Source organism: Ictalurus furcatus, chromosome 8 (assembly GCF_023375685.1).
Source record: "Ictalurus furcatus strain D&B chromosome 8, Billie_1.0, whole genome shotgun sequence".
Taxonomy (NCBI): Eukaryota; Metazoa; Chordata; class Actinopteri; order Siluriformes; family Ictaluridae; genus Ictalurus; species Ictalurus furcatus.
Window position 1 is genome coordinate 6,055,015 of NC_071262.1, and position 24,879 is coordinate 6,079,893.

Sequence of the window (24,879 nt, forward strand, 5' to 3'; positions counted from 1 at the left end):
CCTTACCTGACAATCTGTAGCTTGTGGTTTGCTAGTCTGGTTTTTGATCTTTGCTCTCTACCTGGTTTTTGTGTTTTGGTTTTGCCCATATTGTTTGGTTTGTACATTGCATGACCTCTACTTGTTTTTGCCTTCTGTTTTGGATTTGTTTGCCTGGATTACCTCAATAAACTCTCTCTGCACTTGCATCTATATCTGCTTACATGTTGTGACAAATGTACATACTATATACATCAACAATTCATTAATATGTGCTAACAAGCCCACCTGAAGCCCTTAATGGGGCACTGTTTACAGATGTAGCACCTAGCTTGGTGCTTGGCAGATTCAGCCATGGTCACACGATGCAGTACTGGAAGCCACACCATTGATTGTGGCTCGAGACTCACCCAATCCAGGAAGTGAGTTACTTCAATAGATGGCTTACCTGGGGCCTTGTAGGACATAACAGAAGAAAAGATATCATATAAATTCATATTAGTCAACCAATAATAAGTGCAATATTGCATCTAATTATCTAGGCAAAACAATACTCTGACAGTAGCTTATAACATATAGTAATATAGCTAATACATATAACACATGTAATTAAATAATATTCAATTTTATTGAGAGGGTATTTGCTCGAAAGTGTTACATCTGACAATCAAAACAATTTGCCACCTAAAAATACAAATAAATGCATTTTAATAAATGAACTATAAAATGAAGTTTATAGTTTGAATTATACTAACAGTTTCACCTGGCAGATATTAGAGTGTCACCATATAACAGACGACAGGAAATAAATACAATAATGGAGCTAGTCACAAGGTGCCAAAAAACAACTCATACTGTGTAAAATTCTCATTAATAGTGCATCAAAGGTGCATTAAAAGTTTTATTCTTCCCAGAGCTGTCTCTGAAGACTACTAAAGAACCATAATTAAACTGAATGTCTCTTTAACAGCCCATAATTGGCACTGCTATACTATGGGTGTGTGTGTGTGTGTGTCACAAAAGCAATACTTTTGTTACACAACTTGAATTAAAGCTGAAAGTCTAAACTTCATTTCATATCCATTGTGGTGTACATAGGCAAAATTACAAAAATTGTGTCATTATTGAAATACTGGACCCAACTCATTATATTTGTTTGTAATTTTTATGTGGTAGATTTATGTGGTAGTAGTTGTAACACACCCTATGTTGTAATATACATTTTATGTTATTTTGGACAAATGTGAGGGCCACTTTAAAACAAACACTGAACAGTACAGCAGAAGGCATTATACTTGCTTTTCACTCTCTCAAATAATTACACATGAATCGTATACTGGCACAACTTATCAGGTAGGTCTTCGACAGTGATCACTGGCAAACCATTCTGGTAAGTGTTTCAGATCTCATATCAGTCTGGAGGATTTTCTGTCATGCAGCATACACCCTATGGGATTGGCAATGACAAGTCTAGATAATAGACACATTTGCAAATCTGACTTCTAAGTAAAACAATGAGCATGGAGGGCCACTTAATTGTATGGCTCTACAACAAAGAATAACCAAACATTTGCCTAAAAAGCTTAAATTTTGTCTGTGATGGCAAATTCACAGCTATAATGTTAGCCAAGCTTTGCTTTATCCATGATACAACACTAAATCAAGGAGGAGCAGTCCAATGTTGCGTTTATACCTTTTATTAATTTATCTGGCCTCTGGGAAAGCGTTGCCTGCCAAATTTTGGAAATGTCAAAAACAAGTGAAAAGAAGCAAAAGAATGATAAGTAACTCAAAACGGAGACTTTATTCAAAATCTTTTCACAGAAAGCAAAATGGAAATTGAGGAGAGAACCTTTTGTTTTTATCTTCATATCTTTCCTTCATGCTGTTTTATTTTTCTGTTGCTTTATTTTATTTCTTTTTTTTTTTTTTTTTTTTTTAGACCTCTGTCTGTCTCTGCTAGCAAGATACTCTCTTGCTCTTCTACAGCTAAGTCAGTGTTCCTTCATTCATAAATGCCTGGTCAGGGTCACGGTGGTTTAAACTGGGCTATTAGTTTGTTTACATTTAGGAAATACAAAATAAACAAAAAACAAACAAACAAAAAATTAAATAATGTCTAGTTCAAGTGTTGATGAGGGATAGGAATTCTGACGGTGCAGGTGTTTCTACCTCAGCATTTTTTCTTCCTTTTCTTTTAGGTTTTTTTTTTCTCCAGTGTTTCAGGTGTCGTAGCGGTCAAACAAACAAACAAATAAATACACTCTGCATTTAAATCCAAATACAGATATGGATATTTAGAGCACTAAACCGATATAGATACAGATAGTGCCACTGCACCACATGCCTACTGCCAACCAGCCAAATCACAATCTAGAAGACAAAAAAGAGCTTAAAAAAGAGGTAAATAATATAGAGTGAAAGAATTTATCTAATATCTGGCAGTGTGTAAAGTATCATCTTTTTAAGATGCTGCTTGAGACTCACCATGCGGAAACAGCTATGGACACTGGGCTCCACATTACTTCCCCCAAAGGCTGCCACCTCACCAAGCTGCCGAGGGATCTGGACGGCTTCATGAAGAAGGAGGCTAAGGTGCTTCTGATCCATCAGGCCATTTGACTCACATGCCTGTCTAAACAGGTCTAAAAAACCAAGGAGGTATGGATTATCAATAATAAGTGCAATACTACATCTGAACAATATACAGTATCTCACAAAAGTGAGTACACCCCTCACATTTTTGTAAATATTTGATTATATCTTTTCATGTGACAACACTGAAGAAATGACACTTTGCTACAATGTAAAGTAGTGAGTGTACAGCTTGTATAACAATGTAAATTTGCTGTCCCCTCAAAATAACTCAACACACAGCCATTAATGTCTAAACCGCTGGCAACAAAAGTAAGTACACCCCTAAGTGAAAATGTCCAAATTGGGCGCAATTAGTCATTTTCCCTCTGTGGTGTCATGTGACTTCTTAGTGTTACAAGGTCTCAGGTGTGAATGGGGAGCAGGTGTGTTAAATTTGGTGTCATCGCTCTCACACTCCCTCATACTGGTCACTGGAAGTTCAATGTGGCACCTCATGGCAAAGAACTCTCTGAGGATCTGAAAAAAAAGAATTGTTGCTCTACATAAAGATGGCCTAGGCTATAAGAAGAGCGCCAAGACCCTGACACTGAGCTGCAGCACGGTGGCCAAGACCATACAGCGGTTTAACAGGAGAGGTTCCACTCAGAACAGGCCTCGCCATGGTCGACGAAAGAAGTTGAGTGCACGTGCTCAGTGTCATATCCAGAGGTTGTCTTTGGGAAATAGACGTATGTGTGCTGCCAGCATTGCTGCAGAGGTTGAAGGGGTGGGGGGCCAGACTGTCAGTGCTCAGACCATACGCTGCACACTGTATCAAATTGGTCTGCATGGCTGTCGTCCCAGAAGGAAACCTCTTCTAAAGATGATGCACAAGAAAGCCCGAAAACAGTTTGCTGAAGACAAGCAGACTAAGGATATGGATTACTGGAACCATGTCCTGTGGTCTGATGAGACCAAGATAAACTTATTTGGTTCAGATGGTGTCAAGCGTGTGTGGCGGCAACCAGGTGAGGAGTACAAAGACAAGTGTGTCTTGCCTACAGTCAAGCATGGTGGTGGGAGTGTCATGGTCTGGGGCTGCATGAGTGCTGCCGGCACTAGGGAGCTACAGTTCATTGAGGGAACCATGAATGCCAACATGTACTGTGACATACTGAAGCAGAACATGATCCCCTCCCTTCGGTGACTGGGCCGCAGGGCAGTATTCCAGCATGATAACGACCCCAAACACACCTCCAATACGACCACTGCCTTGCTAAAGAAGCTGAGGGTGAAGATGGACTGGCCAAGCATGTCTCCAGACCTAAATCCTATTGAGCATCTGTGGGGCATCCTCAAATGGAAGGTGGAGGAGCACAAGGTCTCTAACATCCACCAGCTCCATGATGTCATCATGGAGGAGTGGAAGAGGACTCCAGAGGCAACCTGTGAAGCTCTGGTGAACTGCATGCCCAAGAGGGTTAAGGCAGTGCTGGAAAATAATGGTGGCCACACAGAATATTGAGACTTTGGGCCCAATTTGGACATTTTCACTTAGGAGTGTACTCACTTTTGTTGCCAGCGGTTTAGACATTAATGGCTGTGTGTTGAGTTATTTTGAGGGGACAACAAAGTTACACTGTTATACAAGCTATACACTCACTACTTTACATTGTAGCAAAGTGTCATTTATTCAGTGTTGTCACATGAAAAGATATAATCAAATATTTATAAAAATGTGAGGGGTGTACTCACTTTTGTGAGATACTGTATAACATTTTAAACATTAACATATAACTGTGTAACATTAAATTATTACAAATGTGATAGGGAGATCAGGTTAGACAGTTACAGTGGTGCTTGAAAGTTTGTGAAGCCTTTAGAATTTTTTATATTTTGGCATGAATATAACTGAAAACATCATCAGATGCCATTCTTCGGTAGAACGACTTGTGTGCTTAGGGTCGTTGTCTTGCTGCATGACCCACGTTTTCTTGAGGTTCAGTTCATGAACAGATGTCCTGATATTTTCCTTTAGAATTTGCTGGTATAATTCAATATTCATTGTTCCATCAATGGTGGCAAGTCATCCCAGCCCAGATGCAGCAAAATAAGCCCAAACTATGATACTACCATCACCATATCTTACAGATGTGATAAGGTTTTTATGCTGTAATGTGGTGTTTTCTTTTCTCCAGACAAATGCTTTTCATTTAAACCAAAAAGTTCTATTACGGTCTCATCCGTCCACAAAACATTTTCCCAATAGCCTTCTGGCTTGTCCACATGATCTTTAGCAAACTGCAGAGGGGCAGCAATGTTCTTTTTGGAGAGCAGTGGCTTTCTCCTTGTAACCCTGCCATGTGCAACATTGTTCTCCTGATGGTGGATTCATGAACATTAACACTAGCTAATGTGAGGGAGGCCTTTGGTTGCTTAGAAGTTACCCTGGGTTCCTTTGTGACCTTGACTGGGTTACTTTGTGACCGCGACACAATCTGTCTGACTGTGGATTGGTGGAGTCCAAACTCTTTAGAGATGGTTTTGTAATCTGTTACAGCCTGATGAGAATCAACAACAATTCTTCTGAGGTCCTCAGAAATCTTCTTTGTTCATGCCATGATATACTTCCACAAACATGTGTTGTGAAGATCAGACTTTGATAGATCCCTGTTCTTTAAATAAAACAGAGTGCTCATCCATTGATTGAAAACACCTGACTTTACTTAAAATTAACTGCTAATCCTAGAGTTTTATATACTTTTGGCACTCATAGATAAGAAATATTGGATAATTTCCTCAATAAATACATGACCAAGTTTAATATTTTTGTCTCATTTGTTTAATTGGGTTCTCTTTGTCTAATTTAAGATGTAAAAATCTGATCATATTTATCTAGGTCATATTTATGCAGATATATAGAACATACTTCAAATTTCTTCAAAATTCAGAAACTTTCAACCACCACTGTAATTCACTTTCTGAGTCTGTGTGCGTGTTAGTGTTTCCATGAACATATTTTCTCAAGGTCTACTTAGATACCAGATGGCAGGGTTTTATTAATAGGCATACAATCATCTATAACATCTTTCTAGATCTCCCAGTACACTTCAGCCTACTCTAACAGTTGGCTTATTGTCTTCCAGGTATAGCTCATGCATGAACAGAAGACAGTCTCAAATACGCTAGTGAAGCTTTTAATGTCAGCTTGATAGGGAGATTTGTGTCCCAAGGTTGTTTGTATAAACATTCTGCATTGTGCTATTTTGTATCACTTTGCTGCTCAACACTATTCCTATAAATAGCTCCAGAAACCACCCACATGCACAAATATACTGTCATTAATGGCAGCAGATGTGTTATGACCTGTTCAAACAAACTGCCTACAGCACCTAAAATGTGAAAGCTACAGCAGCTGATGAGCATCTCAATAAATTTTATTGCTTAGGCCTTTAGAGGCGATATCAATGCCTTGTCCAACCATCATTTATTTAAACTCTGTCATTAAGCAGATATCCTTACAAGTTAGAGACAAATCATGCAGACAGAAGACAAAAAAATCCTGATGCCCTGCAAGAACCTATAATCTAAAGACAAAAACTTTTGCTAAATTTCAAGTGCTGGTGTCACTTTAATTACCAATTGCTAGGAGTGCAATTTGCTCATTCAGCCAAAACAGCATCAGTGAGGTCAGGTACTTATGTCAGGTGAGGAGGCCTTGGGTGCAGTCGGCATTCCCATTCATCCCAAAGGCATTCAGTGGGGTTGAAAACCATGTCTTCATGGACGTTGCATTGTGCCCAGTGGAATTATCATGCTGGAACAGGTTTGGGCCTCTTAGTTCCAGTGAAGGGTAATTGTAAATGTATATAATACATACTCTCACTGAGCACCTTATTAGAAACACTATACGAATCCTGGGTAGGGCCTCCTTTGGCTCTCAAAACAGCCGCAATTCTTTGTGGCATAGATTCAACAAGATGCTATAAACTTTCCTTTGAGATTCTGCATCCCACAATTTTTTCAGACACAGAAACTGGCCAGTTGAAGATTAGAAAAACATCACCTGGTCTTCAACTGTCCAGTTTGTGTCATGATACCCTCCAATTCTTGTTCTTGGCTTACAGAAGTGGAACCCAATGTAGAATCCCATTTTCTTCTGACCTCTCTTATCAACAAGGCATATTTCCCCACAGAGCTGTTGCTCACTCAATGTTTTTTGGCCTTTCTGTGTAAACTCTAGAGACTATTGTGTGTCAAAATCCCAGGAGATCAGCAGTTTCTGAAATAGTCAAACCAGCCATTCTGGTACCAACAACCATGCCACGGTTAAAGACATAGAAATCGTCTGGGTTATGCATGTAACCCTGTTCCCTGAGAAGGGAACGAGACGTTGCATTTAGCATAACAGTATGGGGAGCGCTCTTGCACGCGCGACCAGTATCTGAAGCTTGTGTAAAATCATGCCTCTATTTATAAGCCTGCCATGATCGGGTGACATGGCAATTAAGCGCGTTGTGTGATATAAATATGGCACCTGTGAACCACAGAGCAGACCAGCAGCTGCTCCGACTTACGCCACTGGCCGAAGCGGTGGACGTAAGTACAGAGAGCTCTTACTGGACACAGCAGGTGCATCCTCTCTTGTTCTGGTATGAGGAACGGAGGAGGGCAGAAAGCCTGCAACACCACAGGGTGGGCAGCCGATGTAGGCACCTTAGGAATATAATCCGGCCTAGGATATAGGAAGGCCTTGGTTAATAAAGGGGCAAAGTCAAGGCAGGAAGGGGCAACAGAGAGAGCCTGTAGATCGCCTACTCGCTTGAGAAATGTCAGGGCCAGCAGAAGAGCTACCTTTAGAGTCAGAAGCTTCTCAGAGGCTGTCTCTAAGGGCTCAAATGGGGCCCTTGACAGACCTTCCAGGACCACAGAAAGGTCCCAGGTTATGGCACTCCTTGGGAGATTGAGGCCCTTTTGGCTGAGGCCCTTTTGCAGGCCGCGCATACCTTCCAGGACCACAGAAAGGTCCCAGGAAGGTATGCGCGGTCTGCAAAAGGGCCTCAGCCGCCTGACACCACACATAAACCTTGAAGTTAGAGGATGTTGCCCCACAGAGGCTCCATCAACAGGGGCGTGGCTGGCCAAAATGGCAGCCACGGGAACCCTGATTGTAGAAGGAGCCCACCCCACTGAGAAACATTCTTGTAAGAACTCCAGGACTGTAGTTATTGTGCAGTTCACTGGGTCTACAGTGGATCCCTGTGGATGGGAATCTCCCAAGGAGTGCCATCTAGCAGGGATATTATCTCTGAGAACCATATTCGAGCTGGCCAATAAGGTGCTACTAGCAGCAGACATAGACTATCTTGGCGAACTCTCACTAGAACTTGTGGGAGCAGAGCGATCAGGGAAAAGCATGTGCACCATGGTGTCCAGCCCTAATTGTGCGGGAGGAGTGAGGGCAAACCACAGTGTGTTGTCTCCTCTGAGGCGAACACATGCAGTCCCGCTTGGCCAAACCTCCGCCATATGGACTCCATCACTTTTGGATGGAGCCACCTATCCCTGGGCCTCAGCCCCTGCCTTAACAGGATGTCTGCCCCCACATTCCAGTTGCCCAGAATGTACATTGTACTCACTGACAAAACTTTCCCTCTGCCCAGAGAAGAATTAGTTGCGCCTGCCTGAACAGGGGGCGCGGACATAATCCTCCCTGGTGGTCAATATATGAGACCACCACTGTATTGTCTGTAAACACATGGTGACCTCTCAATTGAGGAAGAAGGAATTTCAGTGCTAGAAATATGGCCCACAATTCTAGGCAATTTATATGTCACTCCAGATGAGGGCCACTCCGGAGACCGTGAGCTGGACAGCTGTCTAAGACCGCGCTCCAGCCCATGAGGGAGGTGTCTGTCATTACCGCCTTGCACTAAGAAGACACCCCTACTGGGTAACCCAAGGCTAGAAACTGGAGACACTCAAATTCTCAGAGCACATAGGCATCGCCACGTGACACTGATTACTCTCAGAGGTTTCATCCTTGGATGAAACCCCCAACTTCTCAGCCACCACTGAAATGGTCTCCTGTGCAACAGACCCAATTGTATGATTTTGGCTGCCCATAAGCTCCATAGAGACTGGAGAGGATGCCAAGATCCAGCTTTATCTTGCTCAATGTTGATGGATTTGACCCTGTGCATGTTGGGTACAGAAACGCCCTCATTGTAGTAGAATCCTTATAATTTCTAATCCTAGAAAAGTTGTCCACTCCTCTGGAGAAAGCATACTTTTCTGAGGTTCAACCTGAGCCCCAAGCTCTTCATGTGGGTGAGAACAACATCTCGATGTGGAACCGCCAGTTCCCTGGATCATGCTAAAATTAACCAGTCGTCCAGGTAGTTTAGTACACGGATGCCCTGGAGTCACAATGGAGCCAGAATGACATCCATGCACTATGTGAATGTGCGAGGGGATAAAGCTAGCTCGAAGGGAAGAACCTGATCTTGGCTATGTGGAAATATGCACCTTTTAGATCTATCGTCTCAAACCAGTCCTCAAACTGAATCTCTGGAACGATAAGTTTGGGTGTCAGCATCTTGAACCTGTATGTCCGAAGAGTACAGTTCAGATGACGCAGATCTAAAATTGGCTGCACACTTCTCTATTTTTTGCGGACCAGGAATTAATGGCTGTAAAAACCTCCCTCCCTCCCTCCGGGAACAGGATACATGTTCTAAGGCCCCTTTGTCCAAGAGGGATCTTACTTCCTGCATTAACGTCAGGCTCTGGTCTGTGTTGACTACTGTGGTGAGCACACCTCTGAACCGGGGGGTCGAGCTCTAAACTGGACTTGGCAACCCTTTTCTATGGTAGACAGAATCCATGGAGACACATTTGGCAGCAGTTTCCACGCTGACAGACGGTCTTTTAGTGACGTTAACTATTCCACATTCTATTGGAGGGAAAGCATCAGATTTTTGTTGCCCTGTGACAGCTCGCTGACCAGAGAACATTGAAAACCTGGGACAGCCTTGGCTACAGGAGGTCCTACAGTAGCACTAGGGGCTAACTGCCCTAACAACCTCATGTCCCCTGATACTTCCCTCCACGGCCCCTCAGGACTGCTCTTCTTTTATCTGCTTGGCCTTTTTGACCAATCTCATATTAGGCCTAGTAGCAGGCCGCGACTGTGGCCGCCCGGTTCCCCTGGCTGTCTGCAGGGGTTGACGGGCTACCATACTCGCCTTCTGTGTCTCCCTCGCACTAGTGTTGGCCCGGACTCCCCTCGTGGATGCCCGGGTGAACTCGACACAACAGGGAAGGAGCTGGCTGAATGCCGCCATATGTCGAGCTCACTCCGCAGGTCTACTTGGTAGGCCTGCAACGCTGTCATTGTCTGCAGTGACCCACAAGCAAGACTACTGCTGCATAGGCCTTGCCCACCAATGGCACGGTGGCCTTACACGGTGGCTTGGATGGCAAAGCCAGCCCCCCTAAATTGCCTGCCGTCGATGGAGAGAGGTAGCTCGCAAGTGCCTCCTCCATCTTCAGCATAGCTAAATAGCCATGCCATTCATTCCCCACAATGGCCGAATAATCCAACGTCATGGGGTTATAAATACGGCTTATGCATGGTTTTCCCCCAGAAGCCTGATATTTTGTCATGCACTTCTGGAAGAAAGGAGAGTTTTCTGCAGTGTGAGGGATTTACTTTCACAAGGGGAGAAAAAAGCTTATCCAGCCTTAGTAATCACTTCAAGCAGCTCTTTATATGCTGCTCTCAGTTTTTAGTACGCCATTCTGGCTCCTCAGAGACAGAGAGGAATTATTACTACTATTTTTGTGTGTGTGTGGTTTTTTTTTTTCGTTGTTTTTTTTCCCTCCCTTTTGGCTTTCCATAGCGGAAGGAGGAGTCACCACGCAAGCTTCAAAATCCAGCAGAGAGCCGGACCCAGAAGACAGAGCAAGTGATAGAGCAGCGCTTGTCTCCGGCTCCTCTTCTGGATCCATAAGAGATCCCCCGGACCTGAGACAGCTAGCTGCCTCAGCAGAGGCCCAGATCTGCAAGGCTCTGAAACCCAACTCGCTTCAGCTTCCGAGAAGAGAGCGAGTCACGAGCGGAGCTGCCTGATGTAGGCATTACAATGCGCAGCCTCTTGAGGCTGCTATTGCATGCTCCAACCCCTAAACACTTCACACACAAAGTGTGCATTACTCCCCGTGATGAAACGGGGCAAGCCGTAACACACTTCCTGAATTCTCTCACTCATATTTTTCTCTCTCGCTCATTCCTTTTTTTTATTCTCTTTTTTTTAAAGGGAAAGAAAAGTTCTGAGATTTTTAGAAAAGATAGAGAGGAAATGAAGCGTCTTTTGTTTCTTTACACAAACAACCGACATGCACTCTCGCTGAAGATAATAAGGCTGACGGCACGGTTCACAGGTACCAAATTTATATCACATGACGCGCTTAACTGCCACGTCACCTGATCATGGCAGGCCTATAAATAAAGGCATGATTTTACACAAGATTCAAATACCGGTCACGTGCGCAAGGGCGCTCCCCATACTGTTATGCTAAACGCAACATCGAGTTCCCTTTGAAAGGGAACACATTTTCCCCCCATTCTGATTTGTTGTGAACATTAACTGAGGCTCTTGACCTGTATCTGCATGATTTATGCATTGTGGTGCTGCCACATGATTGAATGATGAATAATATGTGTCCCTATGAAAGTGGACGGTGAGTGTAGATGTGTAAACAAATTAAAATTTAGTACTAAAATAAATGAAAGTAAATAGCACATACTATTTGGTTGCATATACCTGGCTTGCAATAACTGCATCAAGCCCACAACCCACTGACATCACCAAACTGTTGCATTCATTTTGATGCTTTTCCAGGGTTTACCCAGCTTCTTTCAGATGTTTGTTTTGGGAGCTTTCTCCCTTCACTCTCTTCTTCAGGAGGTGAAATGCATGCTCAAATGGGTTAAGTTCTGGTGGTTGACTTGGCCAGTCTAAAACCTTCCACTTTTCTCCCCCCCTTATGAAGTCCTTTGTTTAGTTGGCAGTGTGTTTTGGGTCATTGTCTTGCTGCACGATGAAGATCCTCCCAATTAGGGTGGATGCATTCCTCTGTAAATTGGCAGACAGAATGTTTCTGTAGACTTCTCAATTAATTCTTCTGTTACCATCATGAGTTAGATCATCAACAAAGATTAGTGAGCCCATTCCAGAAGCAGTCATGCATGCCCAACCCATGACACTACCGCACTGCTTGACCAATGAACTTGTATGTTGAGTTTGTGTGTTTTGGATCATGAGCAGATCCTTTCTTTCCAGAAATGTGGCTCATCTCTGTATTTCTCTGTGAATTCCAATCTGATATTCTGATTCTTACCACTGATGAGTGGTTTGCATCTTGCGGTATGACCTCTTTAGTTCTGCTTTTGAAGTCTTCTTCAAAAGGGGGATTGTGATACCTTCACCCCTGCCCTGTGGTGGTTGTTGGTGATGTCACTGACTGTTGTTTTGGGGTTGCTCTTCACAGCTCTCACAATGTTTCTGTCATCAACTGCTGCTGTGTTCCTTTTCTGACCTATTCAATGTCTAGTTCTTAGTGCACTAGTGGTTTCTTTCTTTTTCAGGACATTCCAAAACGTTGTATTGGCTATGCCTAATGCTTGTGCAAAATCAAAATCCAGAAAAAGTTGTGGGTTAGGCAATCTACAAACAGGCAAAACTAGGCATAAACGAGAAGCACAAAAACAATGATGAAAGCAGGATCAAAACCATGAAGCATGAACAAAGATCAAAAGGCTTGGTACAGCTCTGGCCTTCACAAAGTAATACAGAAACAAAAGGGTATAAATTGACAAACTAATCAACAGGGAAACATGGAACAGCTGAGACAATGATGACACATGAGAAACAATCACATGACAAGGGTGGAGACAGAACATAAACCAAAACAAAACACATGGAAATGTGAACAAAACATGTTCAACCCGGAAGTGCGTGCTGTCGCACTTCGGGCAGTTTATGCATGCTGTCGCACTTCAGGCAGTTCAGTGTGAGGTGAAATCAGTGACAGGATCAAACCAAGAGTTAAGATTCAGAGCTATTAAGCTATTATTTTTTAAACAATTAATCTAACAGGGCTCACCTGGGCAACAAGAAAGACTTGAATCACTTGAAAAATGGGTGGGTTCAAACAAAAGGTGCCACATTCTAAGCTGTATAACACATCGATATATTAAGAAATGTAAGCAGACATTCTGATCTATCATCTCATATGCATCATTTGAGCTGAAGCCCAAATGTCTTCAGGGTATAGAAAAACAAGAGAATGGGCCTTGCTGTTCAAATACTTTAAGAGGGGACTGTAAACATTGGGGAATTAAATAATGAATATGAGCTTAAATTGCATACTTTCAGCTCAAATTTGAGGGCATATATCTCCAAATTTTGTGAATGGTGTAGGAATCACAGCACTTTTTATATGCCCCCCTCCCACTTTTATAATTGTTAAACAAGCTAAATGCCATAAACTGTCATTTATAATACTTGGCTGCAAATAATAATAATAATAATAATAATAATAATAATAATAACAACAATTCCTTAGATTTATATAGCTTTTTACTAGGCACTTAAAGCACTTTACAGTGTATGGGGGAAACTCTCCTCAACCACCACCAGTGTGTAGCATCCACCTGGATGATGCGACGGCGGCCATAGTGCGCTAGAACGCCCACCACACACCAGCTATTGGTGGACAAGAGAGGAGTGTAACGTAGACAAATCAGGGATGGAGATTATTAGGGGACCATGATAGCTAAGGGTCAATGGGGAAATTTCGCTAGGACACCGGGGTTATACCCCTACTCTTTACGAGAAGTGTCCTGGGATTTTTAATGACCACAGAGAGTCAGGAACTCGGATTAATTTCTAATCCGAAAGACAATGCTGTTTTTACAGTATAGTGTCCATTTGCAATCAATGGCTGCCTGAGGTCTGGAACCCATGGACATCAGCAGATGCTAGGTTTCTGGTGATGCTCTGCCAGGCCTTTACTGCAGCTGTCTTCAGTTCCCGCTTATTCTTGGGTTTTTTTTTTTTGTTTGTTTTCCTTTCAGCAAGTGAAATTGCCATTGCAGAACATTACATTTCTATGCCTTAAAAAGTATTGGGTTGCTTTTGAAGTATGCTTCAGGTCATTGTCCAACTGCAATGTTAACCATCATCCCAAGAGTTTTGAAGCATTTGGCTAAATCTGAGCTATTTTTGTCAGCATTCACATCATCAATAAGTACAAAGGAACCAGTTCCATTGGCAGCCATACATGCCAGCACCATAAGATGAGGTGGTATGCTTCAAACCATCAGCAGTTCCTTCCCTTCTCCATACTCTTCTCTTCCCATCATTCTGGTACAAGTTGATCTTTGTGTCCCGTCGGTCCATAGGACATTTATGTTGTTGGCAAACTCTAATATGGTTTTTGAGGCTTACAAATGGTTTACAATCGTAACCACCTGTATTTACTCTAAGTTTTCTCTTGACTGTTGTCATTGAAACAGATATTCCTACCTCCTGGAGCATGTTTTTGATCATCACTGTTGTGTTGGCTTTTTCTTCATCAGGGGTAGAATTCTTCTAACATTTTTTGGTCTTCTGAGCTTTTTGGGACATAAAATAGCTGATTTGGACACACCTTATGTATAACCGTGACAGTAAGAATACCTGCCACTGACCTGCTCAGACAAACTCTATTCCCACCATATGAGTCTCACTACCAGACTGTCTAAATGGCTTGCAATTCATGTTCTTATTTACCATGTCACATTAATAAGATTTGCTTTAAACTGTAAACTTTAAACACTGGCCTCTTGTTACCTGTTTTCTACTCTATATGCTGTATATACTGTATTGCATCATATGTGCAAATAGAAAAAGGGTAAATGAAGCACCTGGAAAAAAGCAGCCCAAGATCTGAAATTTAAGACTGTTCTTTGTGTAAAAATCTTTTTGTTATTGATCTGTTCCTCCCATTAAGCTAAGCGGGTGTAAGCGCATAGTCTTTTTGTAGATATATAATGTTGCCATTCTGAAAGAAAAAATTTGCATGTTCCCATTGGGAAACACATTTTTTTTGTTTTTTTGTTTTACACAAAAACCCACCTTTGTTAAGAAGAAAACATTCCCACTGGATTCTGTAGAGGTCATTCCCATTGGATACTGAGGTCAGGGTTAGAGTTATGCATTTATTACACTACCATATGTTTCAAGGGACAAACTTTGTTTGAGAGGGAGATAGCGAGATTCCTACTCACATCTGTATTTCTCCTTGATGTCTGCATTGCACAAGCTAACTATGCCCATCTTGATGGAGAGTACCCGCATCTTTCCATTCCGACCACTGGAGGGGAGACAGAGCAAAAGATAATTTTTCATCAAGTGTGTGATTGTTCATAGTCTATGAAAGAGTGTATGCTGTTGAACCATTCTGAATGCAGATGAAAACAGAACCTCTTTGCTGAGTAGTGAAGGATGAGTAGCACACAGTATAGCAGTGTTACAATTTCCCCTTGGGCAAAACGCTGGAGCTCACAGCATGCTCTGAAAGCTGAAGCGCGAGCTTGAAGTGCATTTCTGTAAAGCTGCTTTGAGACAATGTCTATTGTAAAAAGCGCTATACAAATAAAATTGAATTGAATTGAATTGAAAGTGCGACCGTGCACTTCCAGGTTTTTCAGTGACGATTGTTTACTTTTGACAAGTGTTTTGTTATGGTTTATTTCCTGTTTCCACCCCTGTATTGTTATTGGTTGTTTCCCTTATTTGTCATCACTGTACTCAGCTGTTTTGTGTTTCAACCTTGATTACATTTAGTATTAAAACCCCTCGTGTCTCATTGTTCATGGCGAAGTATCGTTTGCCTTCCGCAACGTACCAATCCTTTGATCCTCGTTCTTTTGTTTCATGGTTTTGATCCTATTCTCGTCCTTGTTTATTGATTCATGTCAGCCTGGTTAATCCTATTTGCCGTTTGCCTGATCATTTGTCTGTTTATTACGACGCCTTTGCCTTTTGATTTGGATTTGCCTGCCTATGTCTAATAAAGCTCTTTCTGCACTTGCATCCATCTTAACCTCCATTATGTGACAAGCAGATTTATTGCAGTGTATAGCAAAGACTGTAGCAAATATTTTTGAGTGTGTGCATTTATGAGGAATTTTAATTCATTTTAGTGCATTGTACAGTAAGCTCCTAGGTAATGATTATTTCTAGTATTATTAAAATGTCCCTAGGGTTATGCAGTAGTTAGTTGATTCATTTAAATCTATTTTATTTAGGTGATAGTTCTATAGGTCTATACACACAATACTGTGGGCTCTTCTGTTTATTTGTATCCTTGTGTAAATTCTGTGGTACTATTACTTTACTGATGGTCATATTTACATGAGATTAAGATGGTGGGACCCATGTTTATATAAATATTATGCAGTCCATAGGGAATTTGTTCATTATGTGTAACCAGTTAAAGTGATTAGAGTAGTAATATTTATGCTGTAGTACAGACAAATGTTAGTGATTTCACATAATGTGTATATTTGTAATGCACATGCTGTTTAAAGGACCAAGTTGTGATAGGTTTGAAACTATAATATCCACATTATAGAACTGTATGCTTAAGGATAAATTGCATTTATTAATAATTAACAACAAAAATATAGCTGCAAGCAGAAATTATGGGGCCAAGCACCACAGAGGAAAAGTAAGGAGTTAAGCAAGCATCAGATAATGACCAACAGTTCAGCTTGATCTATCAATATGAAATTCGTAACTTTCTGGTATGGACTGAAAATGATCTGCTTGGATTTTTGTGAAAATCAGATGAATAGTCTAGGAATTTTTTGTTTTTAGCCCATATGGTTCAAAAGTTATTGGCATAAACATGAGTGCAATTTTGATCTGTTGGTGGTGCTAGAGTGTTTGAGATAACAACTTCAAATTTGATATAGCAACATTTCAAATTGGCCCCTATCTGCGTGCCAAATTTCATAACTTTCCTATGTACAGTTCGATGGGCTGCAATAGACTCCAGTGTGGAAAAAAAAGTAGAAGCAGAAGAGAAGCAGAAGAAGAAGAAAGTTGATGAAAACAATAGGTGCATACACACCTGCAATGCTTGGCCCATAATAAGAAGAAGAATACTAACAATTACAATAGGTGCCCTTGCACCTCCAGTGCTTGGACTCTAAAAATAAAAGTTAAGTCAAGTGGTTTTTATCATCATAAAATATACATTTACATTTTTGGCAAATGCCAATACAACTGAGCAGTTGAGGGCCATGCTTAAGGGCCCAGCAGTGTCAGCTTGGAGGTGCTGGTATTTGAACTCACAACCTTCTGAGCAGAAGTCCATGGTCCTAACCACTGAGCTAGAGTTAGAAACAGGTTATATAAATAATACCTAATATTTGGGTGCGTATCCCTTGCTTGCAATAACTACATCAAGCCTGTGACTCAGTGGCATCACCAAATTGTTGGGTTCCTCTTTTTTGATGCATTTATCACAGCCTCTTTCAGATGTTGTTTGTTTCATGGGGTTTCACCATTCAGTTTTCTCTTCAGAAGGTAAAATGCATGCTCAGTTGGGTTAAGGTCATTGACTTGACCAGTCTAAAACCTTCCACTTTTCCCCTTTGATAAAGTCCTTTCTTGAGTTGGCAGTGTGTTTTGGATCATTGTCTTTCTGCATAATAAAGTTCCTCCTGATTAATGTGAATGCATTTCTCTGTAAATTGGCAGACAAAATGTTCCTGTAAACTTATGAATTCATTCTGCTGCTACCATCATGAGTTACATCATGAATAAAGATTAGTGAGCCTGTTCCAGAAGCAGCCATGCAAGCGCAAGCTTTGACACTATGGTCCATTATGTTTCACAAATGAGCAAATTTTGGATCATGAGCAGATAATTTCTTTCTCCACACTCTGGCCTTTCCATCACTCTGGTAGAGGTTAAACTTGGTTCCAGAACTTTTGTGGTTCAACTCTGTATTACTTTGTGAATTCCAATCTGGCTTTCTGATTCTTACTGCTGATGAGTGATTTGCATCTTGTGGTATGGCCTCTATATTTCTGCTAATGAAGTTTTCTTCGAATGGTGGATTGTGATACCTTCACCCCAGGTTGTTGGTGATGTAACTGACTGTTATTTTGGGGGTTTTCTTCACAGCTCTCACAGTGTTTGTCATTAGCTGCTGTTGTTTTTTTTCTATGTCTGTTGCTCAATACACCAGTGGTTTCTTTCTTTTTCTGGACATTCCAATTTGTTGTATTGGCTATGCCAAGTGTTTGTGCAAATGCCTCTGATTGATTTTCCCTCTTGTCTCAGCTTCAAAATGGCTTGTTTGTATCCTAGAGACAGCTCTCTGGTCTTCATGTTGGTTTATCCTTTTAAACAACAAATTCAATTCAATTCAATTTTATTTGTATAGCGCTTTTTACAATAGACATTGTCTCAAAGCAGCTTTACAGAAATATCAACACGGTATACAGATATTAAAGGTGCGAATTTATCCCAACTGAGCAAGCCACTGAGTGGCGACGGTGGCAAGGAAAAACTCCCTAAGATGTTTTAAGAGGAAGAAACCTTGAGAGGAACCAGACTCAGAAGGGAACCCATCCTCATCTGGGTAACAACAGATAATGTGAAAAAGTTCATTATTGACTTATATGAATTCTGTATGGCCATAGAAGCAACCGTAGTCCCAGCAGTCTGGAATTGGAGTAGATTAGAGCTCCATCCAGAGGTAGGACATCCGAAACGGATCAGGCAGGTCCGGAGATCAGAAAGGATCAGGATCTCTAGTATCTCCATAAAATCGTATGTGGCTCGGCAGAAGGAGAGAGGAGAGAAAAGATTATTAGGACTGGGAATTAGCATAATAGAGAGACTAGTCAGGGTAGGCGTGAGTAAACAAATACGTTTTAAGCCTAGACTTAAATACTGAGACTGTGTCTGAGTCCCGAACACTAATTGGAAGACTGTTCCATAACAGTGGGGCTCTATAAGCGAAAGCTCTTCCCCCTGCTGTAGCCTTCACTATTCTAGGTACCGTCAAATAGCCTGCATCTTTTGATCTAAGTAGGCATGGTGGATCATAGAAAACCAAAAGTTCGATTATATACCGTGGTGCGAGACTGTTTAGTGCTTTATAAGTTAATAAAAGTATTTTATAATCAATGCGAGATTTAACTGGGAGCCAATACAGTGTGGATAAGATTGGGGTGATGTGGTCGTATCTTCTGGTTCTAGATGTGGTAGTATCTTCTAGGACTCTAGCAGCTGCATTCTGGACTAACTGGGGTTTGATTATGTTCCTACTGGAACATCCAGACAGTAAGGCATTACAGTAATCTAATCTAGAGGTGACGAATGCATGAACTAGTATTTCTGCATCATGTAGTGACAATATATTTCTTATCTTAGAAATATTTCTGAGATGAAAGAAGGCTATTCTAGTTATATTATCTACATGAGCATCAAATGATAGTCTGGAGTCAATAATCACTCCAAGGTCTTTTACTACTGTACATGATGAAACAGAAAGTCCATCCAGAGTAACCATGTGATCAGAAAGCTTATTTCTAGCTACACGTGGTCCTAATATAAGTATTTCTGTTTTATCAGAATTAAGTAAAAGGAAGTTAGTTAACATCCCACGTCTAATGTCCTTTACACAATCCTCAACTTTACTAAGCTGCTGTCTGTCCTCTGGCTTTGCTGAAACATACAACTGTGTATCATCAGCATAACAGTGGAATCTACGAATTGATAAGACCTGAGCCAAGAGAGGACTGTTCCCTTAATGCCAACAACATTTTCTAATCTATCAAGGAGAATAGTATGATCTATAGTATCAAAAGCTGCACTAAGGTCGAGTAACACAAGCAGCGAGACACAACCCTGATCAGAGGCCAGTAGTAGGTAATTTACTACTTTAACTAATGCTGTCTCTGTGCTATGATGAGGTCTAAATCCTGACTGATACATTTCATAAATATTATTCCTATGTAAGTACGAGCATAACTGCTTTGCTACAACCTTTTCTAAGATCTTAGAGATGAAGGGGAGATTTGATATAGGTCTATAGCCGGACAGTTGAGAGGGGTCAAGGTCAGGTTTTTTATCAGGGGTTTAATAACTGCTAATTTAAGTGATTTAGGTACATAGCCAGTGCTAAGGGAAGAACTGATTATATTTAAAAGTGGTTCAATTACTCCTGGACAAATCTGTTTAAAGAAACATGTAGGCACAGGATCTAGTATGCAAGTTGACGAATTAGCTGAAGAGATCAATGAAGCTAGTTCAGTCTCTCTAAGCGGAGCAAAACACTCTAAACATTGATCTGATATTGCTACATTATCATCTAATGGGTTTGATACAGTACTGTCTGGTTTTAATTTAATAGCCTGATAGCCAAATGCAGTCTTCACAGGTAAAACTGATGACTAAAACCAAGAGTAGATGTTTGGAGCTATTTATTGTTTATTGTGTGTCTAACAGCACACATCTGGGTAACAAGAAACACCGGTCAGGCACATGTTCCAATATTTCTGCTCACCTACGAATTGGTTGGTCCAATACAAAATGAGCTATGATGTTTAACACATCTACATATACATACCAGGAAATAAAAGTTGAAATTTTTTATCTCAAAACCAAATGTATTTAGTCTACAGCAAAAACAAATGAATTGGCCTTGCCGGTCCAACAGTTTTGGAGGTGAGTGTACATATTGCTTAAATTCTCAGAGTGGCTATAATGGGAGTACTAGAATGTCGATTATGATGGCCTTTTTTTAAAAAAAAATTTACCAGGAGAGAGCATAAACTGTTCTCAGAATGAAGTCGGAAAGAGTTACCACTGTCCTCTGTGGTCAATATAAAAAAAGCACTTAGTAGTGGACCTGTTATTTTTACAATTATGCTCTTCTGGATAATGGATCAGAGTTTACTATGGTGCTCCCAGCTGGGGTACAGATACTGGGTTTGGACAGGACCCCACAGCTTCTGGCCTCACAAACAATTAAACTGGACATCCAAACTCTGAAAAGAGAGTCAGTTTCATGTAGGTAGGAATATCTATCTCAGGAATATATATAAACACCTATTCAATCTGCCCCTACAATAATTTGACATGTCAGAGTACTTGTCCTTATTGGAACAGACCATAATCACTCAATTGCACCTATGGAGCCAGTTAGATTGGAACCTCCATCAGGAGTCACAGATCACCATTCTGAAATATGACAATGCTTGCATCATGAAGTAGCTCCTCAAACATCTGAGCTAATCAAAAACACAGAGAAACTCATCCAGACTGTTCCGGGAGCAGTCCGGAATACATCCCAGTCAGTACAGTCCAAGCATGCCTGAAGATCCTCCACAGCCTCCCTGGTCCAATGCTTTGATGTCCTCACAACAGGTTTGGAGAAATTTAATTTCTGTCTGTATGCAGGAATCAGACAGACCATGATGTGGGCAGAGTGTCCCAGTGAATCTCGTGGGAAGGTGTGATAGGCACTGCTTACTGTAGTGTAACTGATCCAGAATGTAAGAAAGAAAATGAAGAAAAGTCTCTGTTTTTCCCCACCAGTAGCTGAAGTTCATCCAGCTTGTTGCATAGCGAATGCACATTGGAGAGAAATATTCCCAGCAACAGTGTACGATCGGCAGAACATCGGCGGAAGCGCATAAGCGCACAGGCACGTTTCCCCCTCCTCCAGCGTTTCACTGCATGTGCAAAGGTGAGGTCACCTTTAACCAGAATGTCCCATAAATTCACAGATGTGTTGATGAAGGTGGGAAATAAATCCATAGGGACTGTAGCACCGATGTTCATAAGCTCTTCTCTGGTGAATGAACTCCCGGTATCATAAAAATAAAACTGTTTTAACAAACAAAACAAGACAAAACAAAGCGCACCAACACACCCGCGGTGCCATCTTGTAGTACTCTATTCCCCTAAATTTCTGGCATTTGGCAGCACTGCCACCAGCTGTGTCATTTGAGTTTTTACACATTGAGTTTGATAAATTGCTTTGTCTGCCCATTCATTCTCTTTGTTCTAGATTTGTTGTCATTATTTTTTGTGGTTTTCTTTTTAGTAATTTTTTTGTACAGTGGCCTTTTCCCAGAGATGTAAAGTCTCTCTTTCTAGCTTTGGACATGGCCCATTGTATTTCCACTGTGTCTGTCTTTGTCTGTTGCTGTCTTTTCTCAATCCGTTTCCTTCCTGGCTCTGCTCATCTTTACAATATGGACTTTATGGCAATGTTACTGTAGAACCCTGGTGTGTGAGAGGAAGACTCAAAAGACAGACAAAATCTTAACTGAGCTCCAGTATCGCATTTATTCAGACCCCGTTTTTCAGTGCACTTTCAAATACTCAACAGAAAACAAACACGAGTGACTTTCGCTCTGTCAGGTTCAAGTTCACGCTTCTTGGCGTGTGTACGTGCGTGTGTGTGTGCGCGTGTGCATATGTTCCGCAAGCTCTGCCAATCGGACTTGCACTCTTCCTCTCGCTCTCTCTCTCGCTCGTGGAATACGGGTGGCATTGAAAGCACAAACAGACACAAATAAGTAGATGGTGGTAATACGACACAGGTGAGAATCATCACAAAATGGAGAAAAAAGTCAGGTGAATGCAACAATGGGCCCACACACAAAACTACTTTTACCTGTCAAAAAGCCTGCTCACATGGCTCCCTCCACTGGACCAGATGTAGCACCCCCTTTTTAGTTAGGTCAGTCAGTGGGCTGGTGATGTCCGAATAATTAGGTTTTGATAGTAGCCAGCCTGCCACAGGAAATGCCTCACCCCCTTTTAGTCTTGGTTCTTGGGCAGGCAGAAATCACTTGTGTAATCATTTATCAATTTGGGGACGCACCCACACATCTCAAGGATCTCATAAGAACCCTGAAATATTGTACATGCCATTGGCAATCATTATTATAAATGATTATATCATCTAAATAAGCAGTGGCATGCACATTGTGCAGGTGGAGGATTCTGTCCAGTTGAAACATTGCTGGGGCCACAAACAGTCCAAAATGACACGTGACAAATTGGTGTAATGCAAACGGTTTGGAAAAGGCTGTTTTTCCTGAGATATTGGAGTTGGTTTAGTACAGTTTCAAATAAAAGTGAGCTGGATATGTGTCAAATTGAGCTATCAGCTTTGGGCACAAAGACCACCAGGCTGCTCCAATCACTGTGGGACTTCTTGATTAACCCCATGTCGAGCATAGCCTTAAATTCATCCCAAACCACATTTTTCTTGTGTTAAGGCAACCGGTATGGGTGGTTGCATACAACCACATCTGGAGAAGTCAATGTTGTGTTTTACAAGGCTGTGTGGCCGGGTAGAAGTGAAAACACATGGAGTTCACATAAAGAACATACTGAATTACTTTTTGCTATAAGAAGGTACCTCCTCCCAATTTTCTCTAATAACATCTAAGATGCCTCAACACTTGCATCCGTACAATAATTTGAATGGGAGAAACCCCTTGGAGTACTGCAAATAACAGTGGCTTGAGCCACTTACCCTAATTCTGCGAATCATCATGAACAAACTTACAAATCATATTTTTTTGAGCATTTGATTAAAGCATTCGATCAGCCCATCCAGCTGTGGATGGTAAACACTATAGCAAATCGATTTAATCCCAAACAAGTCATAAAGTTTGTGAAGTGTCTTTGAAATTAAAGTAGTGCCCTGGTCAGGAGATAAACAGAAGAGTGCTTCTGTAACACTGCATGCTGAGATGTTGCACAGAGGCACTGCTTCCAGATATTACTTTGCATAATCCACCATGACCAACACAGAGCGATATCCTCACATGCACCTTTTTAATGGCCCTACAAGGTCCATGGCAATTCTTTTGAAGGGGACCTCAGTGGAAAGGAAGGGGGAAGGGGTGCATTTGGGGTAGCCACGAGCTTCACCAGCTGACATTCACGACATTCTGCACACCACCCATGAACAGCAACATCACCGCAAATGCCTGGCCAATAGAAACTGGCCATGATATGGTTCAGTGTTTTTATCCTGGCCCAAATGCCCAGCCATAGGATTATGATGAGCCGCATGGAACAGAAGTTCCCTGTGGCCTTTTGGGACCAACAACTGGGTCAACTCTTCTGCTCGAGTGTCCTGCATCACGCAATATAACCTATCCTTAATAATTGAGAAATATGGCTGGGAGAGGGAAACAATAGTCTGAATTTGCTGACCATTGATTACCCTCACTTGGTCGAAGGCATGTCTCAGGGTCTCTTTGAATGATTTTTCCAAGAGGAAATCCCCAAGCGGAATCCCTGCCAAGGGTGGAGGGGAAGAGCCCTCCCCACTGTCTATTTTCCCTGATGCAGAGCTGATGTTGATGGCCCTGGCACTGCCTCCCCAGCCAATACTGCACACATTCCACACAGTGTCTAAGTCTACTTCAAATCTCGGGTTTCTGCACTACTGTAGAACCCTGGCATGTGAGGGTGTAAAGGAAGACTCGAGAGACCAGCAACAGTGGTGGATGATCGTAGGATCCTTTCCATGGTAAAGAAAAAACCCTTCACAACATCCAGCCAAGTGAATTACATGCTCCAGGAGGTAGGCATATCATTATCCAAGTCTACCATAAAGAGAAGACTTCAGGAGAACAAATACAGAGGGTTCACCACAAGGTGCAAACCATTCATAAGCCTCAAGAACAGAAAAGCCAGATTAGACTTTGCCAAAGAAATATCTCAAAAAGCCAGCCCAGATCTGGAAAAGCATTCATTCAACCTGTACCAGAATGATGGGAAGAAAAAAGTATGGAGAAGGCTTGGAACGGCTCATGATCCGACGCATACCACATCATCTGTAAAACCGTGGAGGCAGTGTGATGGCATGGACATGCATAGCTTCCAAAGGCACTGGGTCACTAGTGTTTATTGATGATGCGACAGAAGATAGAAGCAGCCGGATGAATTCTGAAGTGTATAGGAATATATTGTCTGCTCAGATTCAGCCAAATTCTGTGAAGTTAATTGGACAGCGCTTCACTTTACAGATGGACAATGACCCAAAACATACTGTGAAAGCAACCCAGGAGTTTTTTTAAAGTAAAGAAGTGGAATATTCTGCAATGGCCAAGTCAGTCACCCGATCTCAACCCGATTGAGCATGCATTTCACAGGTTCTGTTTAGGTTTCATTTTAATGTGAATTTAACATTCTCAATCAAGAGCTTTGGCAG

The 24,879-nt window shown here is 41.6% G+C and overlaps 1 protein-coding gene across 2 annotated transcripts in view; it reads right to left on the reverse strand.

The window, feature by feature from the left end:
• The window catches only part of drp2 (dystrophin related protein 2), a 114,338-nt gene that overhangs the window by 28,202 nt on the left and 61,257 nt on the right, over window positions 1-24,879 (reverse strand). For both annotated transcript variants that reach the window (XM_053630414.1, XM_053630413.1), the window contains exons 12-14: window positions 14,894-14,979; window positions 2,467-2,624; window positions 268-434 (exon numbers count right to left, since the gene is read on the reverse strand). In XM_053630414.1, coding sequence (XP_053486389.1) covers window positions 268-434; window positions 2,467-2,624; window positions 14,894-14,979 — 411 coding nt within the window. The remainder of the gene's footprint in view (window positions 1-267; window positions 435-2,466; window positions 2,625-14,893; window positions 14,980-24,879) is intronic.